The following is an 11,140-nucleotide window of genomic DNA, read 5'->3' on the forward strand; positions in this document are numbered from 1 at the left end:
ACCGAACAAGCAAGGGCACAACCATCAGAAGTTATATACGGCCAGATTTCTTCACAATACACCTCCGTACCGTATTTGTATAAAATCCATCCATGAAGAAGAGTACATGGCCAATATTGCCCATACAAATGTGATGCCATGGCCATAGCGGCAGGGGGTAACATTTACAAGTTTCAATGAAGTGTTAGTGATACATTTCTACAAAATTATCCCTTTCATGCTAACACATCTTCTATTCAGCATTATGTACCTTCTACCTTATAAGAGGCACCATCTGAAACAGAGGGCCGTCGATAATAATGATAGTAATAATAACAGTAATAATAATGATAATAATAATAATGATAATTTTTAATTCATATTTGGCAGATTCTACGAATCATATGTACTCAACTGCGCATAACAAAAAGATATAATAAAAAACCAGAAATGTCGCTATGGCGACTGATGCCTCCGCCATAATGCATGATTCTTCCAATAGGCGTATAGAGTACAATGTCTTCACAACATGTGATCCATGACAGTTTCACATAACTGGCAAAATATTAAAATGACAGGTTTGTCAGAAATGTCTTGAACTGGGTTTGCTATAATTTTCTAAGAGTGCTGGTACACATATTTGGGGAATTTTGGGGAAGTTTATGCATTGAGTAATTTCCAAGGTATGAAGAAAGAGTGTGATGATGGTGCAAAATAGATTATTATCATCATTATTATTATTATTATTATTTTTTTGGGGGGGGGCATTGAAACCTGGCCTTTGACCCTTAACCTTTGACCTTTGACCTTCTGGCTGGAAATTTCCCGGAGAATCTCCATTAGGTAATGCATGTATTAAGTTTTGAAACTAACAATGCAAGCATTGCATATACTAGTATATGAGGGAAATAGTAAAATTTTGAGGAGTTGACCTTGACCTTTGACCCCTGACTATTGACCCATGACCCCTAAATTCCCTAGACAATCCCTGCCAGACAGTACATGCGTATGTACCAAGTTCCACGAAGATACATTGAATCATTTGCGAGAAAAGTGATATTGCAACATTTTCACCTAACCTTTGACCTTTTGACCTTTGACCTTATGACATGAAACTCTCTCCACACCAAGTTTCAAGAAAATACCTTTGGGCATTGCATAGATATGGGGGAAATTGCAACATTTGTAGCATTTGACCTTGACCTTTTGACCTTTGACCTCTTGCCAATGTCACTAAAATCTACTCAACTAATTGTCCCATCATACATCATCCTTGGACCAAGTTTGGTGAAAGCTGCTTCATCCAGTTTTGAGTTATCACGTAAGCAGATAAATTTTAGGATTTGACCTTGATCTTTGACCTTTGACCTCTGTCCGATTTCACTGAAAAACTAGTCAAGTAATTGTCCCATCATACATCATCCTCAAACAAAGTTTGGTGAAATTTGCTCCATCCAGTCTTGAGTTATCGCGTAAACGGATACAATTTCATGATTTGACCTTGACCTTTGACCTTTAACCGAATTCAACCAAAATCTAATCAAATAATTGCCTTATCATACTTCATACTTGGACTAAGTTTGGTAAAATTCCAGTAAATATTACTCAAGTTATCGCGTAAACGAAAGCGGACGGACGGACGGACGGACGTACGGACGTACGGACAACCCGAAAAAATAATGCCTCCGGCACCACTTCGTGGCGGAGGCATAAAAATCAGTTTCATAAGGAGGTAACACAGTTCGATTCTTATAATAACTGAAAATCATACAATATAAAGGAAAATACAATTCAAGGGCTGATAATTGCATAGTCATAATCATGGTTGCTGATGAGTTAAATATTAGTTGTGAAGAGGAACGATTCCAGGTTGATGAATACTAACCTGCAGTGTACAAGCATTGGTCTAGCTCTGTCAGCTGGAGACATCGTGGCATGGTGATGGAGAACAGCTTCAACAAAGTCAAGGAGAGTGGTGTAGTACTCTGGAACCCCCATGTCAGGCCAGGACAAGTAGTGGAACTGAGTGACGGTTCTTTTCTCTCCATCTTTTCCCTGCAAGTAAAATAAATTAGTGAAAGTGTTCATACCATACAGTTTGGATGTCGTCTTGGGATGTGGTGGAGGTGGGGAAGGGGAGGTTGCATTCTGGATGTAAATTGAGCCTTTTGGAGATTGAACACAAACGTCAGTGGACCAAAGCAAATAATGCCATTTTCTGGTCATTATATTGCAATCCCTAAGTGATGAATTCTTTTTCAGGCCATTATTTTATTCAAATCAAAACATGGCAACTTAGCATTTGTCCACATTTCCATCACACTATATTTTCAGGGGGAGGAAGGAGAGAAGAGTGTAGTACTGCTACTGGCAGAAGCGGATCTAGAGGGGGGGGGGGGGGGGGGGTTGCAATCCCCCCCAAAAAAAAACAAACAAAAAAAATGCGGGGACCATTCTTTTTTTATCTTATTTTTTTTTAACTTGTAATTTTATTTTTTTCTATTTATGTATTTTGACCTCTATACCAAAAATAGTGGTGTTTTAGATGCAAGAAAACGCCATTTTCACACGCAGATTTTCAAAAATTCTCCCTACTGTGGGAGGGGGGACACCCCCTCCCACACCCTTCCCCCCCCCCCCCCCTCGCTCGCTCCGCTCGCTAGGGCTCGGTCGCTACGCTCCCTCGCATACCACCCCAACCCCCACTTTATAAAAAGCTAGATCCGCCCCTGTACTGGTCTCCCAATTGTCAATCTAACCCAGCTTTTGTGCGGCAGAATCAACTCATAACGAAGCTTTTGTCCTATTTTTTCAAGTTTTTAAGGGGTGTTAACTCACTTGCTACCTAATCTAATTGCAGATCTGCTCCTCACATGCAGGCTGTCAGTTCAAGAGTACACATCTTACCTTCTGCACGACCAATTCCCTGATTACACGATCAGAGTATGTGTGTTCCTTGTCCGAGAAAATGGAGAGTTTTCCGATGTTGATGGACAATGATTCCTTGGGCCAATACTGCTTGCATTGCTCCTATAAAGTATGAAATAATGGAAGTTTGTTTCAAGATCCTTTCTTCACATTTGCTAGATATACAGTGTGGCTTTATCATTATACAGTGCACTCCCGTTACAATGAACACGGTATTCACAAAATTTTGTTATAACGAAAGTAAAACTTTTGGTCCCAAGGCTATCGCCATCAAAGTCAATGGTAAAAAATTTGCTCATGATGAACACGGTTATAACAAAATTTTCGTCATAACAAAGTTTTTCGGAGCGCCACTTACAAAGAAAAAGAAAATAAAATGCACTCCGTTATAACGAAATGCAGATCGCTTACAAAAATACATGGCGGAACAAATATTTACAGAACGTCTCTGTGTGGGCGAACGCTACACATCACTTAGCGTTTGCTCCGTGTGAATGTCACGCACATTTCGGGGGGGGGGGAACTTGCGTTATCATAATGCGTTAATCTGAAATGAAATAAGGTTCTTTGTTCTGAAGATTCTTTAAAACGATACACACAGATTCTGATAAACCTAGATGTCCTTTAATTCGGAAGTGAAATGGGATTCCTCATTACAAACATTGTGACGTTATTCCAAATGAACGTTGTAAGGTTCGGTAATCCGACAATGAAACACGGGTCTTAATTCGAAGGTTTGTTAATCTGAAAATGATAGAAATCTTCGTCACTCCAAACGTTCCTTAATCTGAACATGAAAACAGTTTGTTAAATCCAAGAGAAAAAAAGTCAGTCCACTAACATAATTTCAGGATTACAAACCTTATAATCGTCTTTGGATAAACAAGCCTTTGAAATAACGAACCTTTTTATTTTTTTTTTGGATTAACAAACGTTCGGAATAATGAACTTTCAAGACAACGAACCTTCAGAATAGCGAACCTTTCTCAGTATTTAGTTAACAACCCTTCGGATTAAAATTAATTCAATTTCCGATCAACTAACTTTCTAAAAACGAACCTTATATAATCTCTTCCGGTATGATCTTTCAGAATAATGAATCTTCGGAAGAGCGACGCTTCAGAATTACGAACCTTATTTCATTTTCGGATTTACGAACCTTTGAAATACCGGGAATGGCGAACCTTCAGGGTAAGGAGCCTTCAGCATAATGAACTTCAGTTATAATGAACCATTGGAATAACGAACTATAACCGAATCTTAAACCATCATTTTCTATACATTTCCAAATAGGCATAAAAGTACAAACAAATTTATGCTCTCTCTCTCTCTTAAATGGAACATGTGCAAAAAAAAAAATCAAAAGATATCATCCTATTTGACCTAGTGTTCCAGTGTATGATGAGAATTCAACAGACAGCATAAAATATGTGCATATATAGTTTGCATGTTTTTACATTGTATATACTGTTATAACAGTTTAAAAGTTATAACGATATTTCGTTGTAACGAGAGAAAACTGCTGGTCCCGAGTATTTCGTTATAATTGGAGTGCAATGTAGCAGCTAGCAGGCAAAACAATCTATAAGGCCTACATGGTTAGAAACGCCAGTATGAAGCGCCATACAAATGTAATTATTATTATTATTGCTATTATTATAATCATTATTATTATTATTATTATCATTATTATTCTTATTCTTATTCTTATCATTTTCATTATTAATAACACTGTCATTAAGCCATATCATGCAAGATTTGTTGTACCTGAGCTTATAAGCAAATTCAGTTTCATGGCAATACAAAGTATCATTCGATTCCGTATGCAGAAGCATGGGGGTGCAACGGTTTACTTTACTTTACTGTCTATAATTCATAAGCAGTTTTGTGGTAATATTTGTGATACCTGGTCACAACCAATGATCGCACAACACTCTCATGTCATTATCTTATGAAATTAGCATTGTTTTTATTAAATTCCAGTTCAATGTTTATATGGTAGATATTTTGTCAATGCACTGTATATATTGCCAAACAATTTGAAAGAAGTACAAATATTTATGATAAAGTATAATACAAAATATATATGAGTAAATACTTTGATGAGAAAACAATACACAATAAATGTTGAAAAGTAATACACAGCGATGGTAAAGGCTATTTCATGATGGCAAAGGCTATTTCAAATGATAGTGATACTTACCTTTCCATTCTCAGTCAAATTTGTCACCATGATAATGGTCTCAACATTTTCCTGCCATATCATCCGCCAAAAATCAGTCAATGATGCCTTGTTTGGTGCTACATCACAAAGCAATTGAAAACAATTTATTAACATTTGCAGAAAGTAAAGTTCAAACAGACCACTACGTGATGACGGTTGAGATTTTAAAGCATAAAATATCACCACCTTTACAACACTTACATGTTTAATGTGATATTAGACACAGCTAATACAGATTGCAACTTGTAGAGTCGATTCCTGCAGCATTACAAGGTCAGTTTACAAAAGAATGAAATGATATCCGTAAGTCCCATCATACGTGTTGCATCAATTACAAAAAATGATAATAAAAATAAAGATGATCATTAAAATCCATGAATCCACTGTAATCAGATTTGTGTGTCAACACAAATGCTGAGGTTAACAGTGCTGACATTAATCATGTCTTGGATCAGCGAATAAAATTAAATGAGAAATGAACAAATCACTGCTGATAGACACTAATTTAAAATCACATCATTTTTCTCCTACTTCTCCTTGTTTCTTATCACTTTAAACAAACAAATATGAATTCTGTTTACTTTTGTGGACAATGCACATCATGATGGCTAGTTTGTTCCATTCTATTTTCAGTCTATATTAGTAGATTTTGAAAAAAAAACCCACAAAACAAAACAATAATTTACTGTAGAGTAATCTGCATTAGAGATCACAGCCAGAAAAGTTTGTTGATGTTTTATGTAGTGATGCTCTCTACCAACGTTGCATCCATGCTGTAAACTTACAAATGTAGTCCCAAGGCATATCTAAGCATGTTGGCAGCACACATATTTTCTATTGACACTTTTTTTTTTGTCTGTAACGTTATATGTAGTATAAATTGCGTATGCACATATCTCAGTTTGATATGAAGGAGTGGGTACTGAAATTGGGATCAAAGTTGCGTACAGTCTTTACAATAGGATCTAATGAATTTTATAGATTCTTACCTTGTGATGCAATAATCACTTTTTCCTCTCTGTAATTCTGTTGCAAAGGGAAATGAAATTGTTACACAATTACTGTCCTGTACATGATGATTGAAAGACAACTTATGTTTTTGTTTTTGTTTTTACAAGCATGTAGAATGTTTGCTTGAAATGTTTTGAATGAGTGAACTGTCTTTGACTTACCAGGGGAAATTATGTCCCAAAAAAAAATATCTGTTAAATTTGTTCAAGTCATTTACTTCATAAATCAAATGGGAAAAAGCTACAAAGTGACAACTTGAAGCATGCACCACTTAAATGCGGTGATATACCATAGGTCCAGATGAACCTTTTCGTTAGTCATTTGTAAACTTACATACAAAGTGATCCAAACATTCCCCTATTTCAAGAGAATACAGATACCTCACAATGTTTGCTTAATACCACACCAAATATGTTTCGTCTTTGCAAAAAAAAAAAAAAAAAAAATCGTCATGGAATGACTATGATACTCACATGGACGTAGTTAGCATTGTAATAATCTGAGTGAGGATCGCCACCTGTAGTCTCTAGAACAACTCTGGAATGATCATCTGTTCAGGAATCACATGGCATACAGGTTTTTACAGGATGTACAATTTTGACAATGTGTAATAACTCAATGTTTTATAACACCATTACTGTATAGGCTACCTTTGTTGTGACAAAGAATGTAAGATCAATTTTCTCTGAAAAATGCATGTGATAACTTTGTAAGACAGGTTATACTCAAAACTACCATCATTCACAACCCAAATATGAGTCATATATGAAAGAGAACAGTATTGTTAATACAACTTCATTGACTTATGTACAGCATGCACACAAAACAATAAATCGTGATCTACAGTAAATTTCATATGTACATATAGAATAAGTAGGTCCGATAACATTTTTTTTTTCAGGCTATGCTGTTTGCACTGATACTCTTTGTTGAAAATAAAACTAAAGTAAATGACTTGGGATTTAGTTCACAACAACAAGATTACTTCTATACATTAAAATTAAATTTTGTCCTTTTTTTACGTACACACATAATTGAAACAGATACTGTAATAACATATACATTTGCAACAAATGGTAAAAAAGTAGCAGTCATAAGAACCAAAGTGGGGGAACCTATATCAAAAGCAGAACTTGTATTACTTCGATCCCGCCCCACCCCCCAAATAAACAATAAACCTCATTATAATGAAACCGTCAATCATACACGTATTAAAGCAATACGATATATACCAGAATAGTATAAAGAACTACATCCATCAAAACGGAAGTTCTGCATAGTAAGAGAAAGATGGGAAGAGAGGATACAAAACAGAAGGAATAGATTAGCCAAGATGAAATGAGAGGGGAAAGAAGAAATGGAGAGAGGAGAGGATATCCAACAGGAGAATTGGTAATGTCAAACAGAATATCTTGTAATTATCTATTCCTAAGTTGTCTCCTCAAATAAATCAAGGTAATATTTCGTATAAACTTGTGTCCAATGAGTTTAGGCCTGGGGAATGTAAGAATTATGTTAGCATAATTATGATGTTCTGTTCAAAGGTAAATGCAGTGAGTTAGACTGTCTTGTTGGGTAATTGTGTACAGAACTATTTTCAATAAATATGTCAGGAAATATAATTTGAAGATCATTATAATTGAATTTGTGCATGAGCTGCCCTTTACGCAAATCATACAAAACGTAAATTTTGAGAATTTCATATTCCTGAATAAAGGAGTGGTGTGTGAATAAATGTTCGTGTTAAGAAAAAAATATGGAGAATCTTCTTTTCTAACATATAAATTCTATCAATGGGAAGATTACGTGAGTTACCCAAGGCCAAGAGTCCACAATGTAAATGAAGAAAAGTCAAAGTAGAATAAAGTTTGGAAAGAACATAATGAGGAAAAATACCTGTTAGATTATGTGACTCCAGAATTTCTATATATGATTTTAATGATACTATCAATATTTCCGTTCCATGATAACTTAGCATCAACTAACAGCAAACCTAGAAATTTGGTGGAGTTCACTTGCTAAAGTAGGGTTATATAAACAAATGTTATCTGGAAGAGTGGTAACAGTGTTACTGAATAATATGTATTCGGGGTTTGTTTTGTTTTGTTTTGTTTTGTTTTGTTTTTGGGGGGGCACATTCAAGCATAAATAATTTATTGTCAACCACTGGCACATTCAAACATAAGTAATCTGTTTTCAACCAAAGTGCAACATTTTGTAATCAATCATTCATTATTTGGGCTAATTGATCAGAGTCTGAATGAGATAAGAATTTACTAGAGTCATCAGCGAACAAAAAAAGAAGAAGGAAAGCTTAAACGAAGAATATTGTATCATTAATGTATCCCAAACACAAAAATGGGCCAAGGAGGCCTCCTTTGGGGAACTCTACATGAAAAATTATGCATAGATGAGGTTCCATTATTCAAATAAACATAATTGTTTTTCTATCTGTAGGTCCATCCTCTCACAGACCTTGGAGAGGTAAAGGAAAATTCCTCGAGTGACGAGTGTGGCAATGGCTATCAATATTGCTGTAGTTACTTTATTCAAGAATGTTAGTATTGCATGTGAGTGCTGTGCTTCTCTTGGAATCCCAACTGATCAAACAATCAAACAATAAATTGTGATTATTAAAGAAATTTACAATTCTGCTGTATACTATCTTCTCTAAAATGTTTGCACAGACCTAGGCCTATAATTACATGCATCCAATTCATCACCCTTTATAGATAATGGGACAACTTTAGATATCTTATTTCATTTAGTAATATACCTGACAAAAGTAACAAATTAGAAATAACAGTAAGAGGCTTATAAATTTGCAATAAGATATTCTATACTGATTGATTATCAATATCCTCAAATCCAGCATTTAATTAGCTCGAAAAATAGTCAACAATTTAGAAACAGTTCATTATTATCTGTTGGGGAAGAAAAAATAAAGAGTAACAGTTAGGTTCTGTCAACAGATCAAAAAAAGGGATGCAAAGGGGATATTTCATGTGAGCTCAGAACCAATGATAGAAAATTATAAGTTAAAAATTTCACATATCTGTTTGGGATCACCTGCAATGTCATCACTAAAGTCTATTTTAAAAATATTACTATTTTTCATAGGCTTATTTCATACATTATGAATAAATTACGATCAAAAACTTATGATTAATAACTAATGATGTTAACTGTACTGGAGCTTGCAACACTTTAGACATAGTTATGACAATGATCAAATGCTTTCTAAGATACAACCTTGTTTCCAATTGCCAGTATATATTGGTATGCAACTGTTTTGAGAAGCTCACATGCTATGATGTTCTTCACGCGATTCTTCGACTTGTTCTGTTTCTTTGATGCTACATCCCATGAATGAAGCTGGCTGCTCTTCAGCATCTGAACAATTAAAGAACAAGCAAAAGTTTTTTTTAATGCAATGCATAATCTGTGTATTCACAGGAATTTATGTTCTCATATAAACTATATATTTATATATATCATTTATAAATATGCACCAGCGTTATTACTAGCATTTCACTAATATCATGAGTATCTACATGACATTGTTATGTTTCATCCTCCATAGATTGATATAGAAATAAAAATATAAGTAGAATATACCTTCATGTATTGTTTGTTTGATTGATATTGCGACTCATAGAATACTGCCGCTGCTTTGTACTGTAACCTTCTGCTGTGTACTCTGTGCCAGTGACAAGCGAGCACCAGTCATTGACATCGTCTCACGAACTGACTTAAAATTGAGTCTCCTGAGATGATTGGAATAATGTCCCGTCATGCATTCAACGATAACGATTGCATGTGTGTTTGTTTTGAGTGAGATTATTCACTAAAACTACATATTTAAAAAAAAAAATATCAGTCAGTCGATGTCCGGCTATAAAAACAGAGAATCCCGATAATCGATGTCCAGATAATCAATGTCCTACTGTATACTCAATAATCATGACGGGAAGGAGGAGCCAGCAGACACGGCATTCGTTCACTTAAATGCTTTTGATATCAATACTGAGCTCTCAACCTTTTAAAGGTCGTTGTCAGGGCTTTGGAAATCCACATTTTAAAAAGCAACTGATTTGCATTCATACATAGGCGTTCAATGTAATGAAAACTGATTTTTTTTTTTTAAGAATATATATTATTTACTCCAAAATCTTAGAACACAATGTCCGGCGCCCTTCTGGTTTTCAGGAGACGATATATTGTCTTGGTAGATCCGGATAAAGGCCATGTCAGGCCAAAAGTATTATTAACTTGAAAAGTAGAGAGCAATGTCCGATTTTTTCCATTTACTTATTTTACCAGGATATCTCAAATTTGTGAGTGGAGCTATTCATGAACCAAAAAAAAAAAGGGTAAAAACATTGAATCTGATCCCAACACTAATGTGACATGCACACATACATTTCTCCATTCAATAATGTACTCCACGATCACAAATTTACCAACTTGCTAAATATTTGGGAAGTCCCAATTCCACCAAAAATTAGACCAGATATAAGGTGTATATATGAAGAGTTCCTTTCCAAAAGGTGCTGATAGTATTTTCATTAATGTATTCACCTTTAGGAGTCGCATACAGTAAACGATTCAAAATGTTGACATTTTTGTGACAAAATGGAAAATCAGACAATGAAAAGTGAGATTTGTTCCAAAAGTGTGCTTTCTTGACCACACCTTGACCCCAGAAGTAGGGCCCGGCTGGTATATCTCTCCAAGCTGTGACACTTTACAGATGACGAACATATTTAAGTACTTGATTTCATTAGCTGTGAAATGTTATCTTTCTATGCAAAAAAAAAAAACCAAACTTTGAAGAAATGAGTTAAACAGGAGGATAATGAGTACAGATAAGAAATCATGTCAGAATAGAAAAAAAAATACACAACTTAGTAACATCAGCTAGCCAATGAAAACAATAGTTATATGTTGTATATGGTCTTGGTATTTTTGGTTTCAAAAGATGCTCTAAAATTCCCC

At 35.0% G+C, this 11,140-nt stretch overlaps 1 protein-coding gene across 1 annotated transcript in view; it reads right to left on the reverse strand.

The window, feature by feature from the left end:
- LOC139744688 (receptor-type tyrosine-protein phosphatase kappa-like) overlaps positions 1-10,906 on the reverse strand; it is a 31,641-nt gene extending 20,735 nt beyond the window's left edge. Inside the window, exons 1-5 of the mRNA XM_071655111.1 lie at positions 10,838-10,906; positions 9,448-9,535; positions 5,111-5,208; positions 2,887-3,009; positions 1,865-2,034 (exon numbers count right to left, since the gene is read on the reverse strand). Of these exons, the coding sequence (XP_071511212.1) occupies positions 1,865-2,034; positions 2,887-3,009; positions 5,111-5,208; positions 9,448-9,535; positions 10,838-10,906 (548 nt within the window). The remainder of the gene's footprint in view (positions 1-1,864; positions 2,035-2,886; positions 3,010-5,110; positions 5,209-9,447; positions 9,536-10,837) is intronic.
- Between the last annotated feature and the right edge of the window lie 234 nt (positions 10,907-11,140).

Source organism: Diadema antillarum, unplaced genomic scaffold, assembly GCF_040938485.1.
Source record: "Diadema antillarum isolate AM-2024a unplaced genomic scaffold, OU_Dant_1.0 seq00001203_RagTag, whole genome shotgun sequence".
Taxonomy (NCBI): domain Eukaryota; kingdom Metazoa; phylum Echinodermata; class Echinoidea; order Diadematoida; family Diadematidae; genus Diadema; species Diadema antillarum.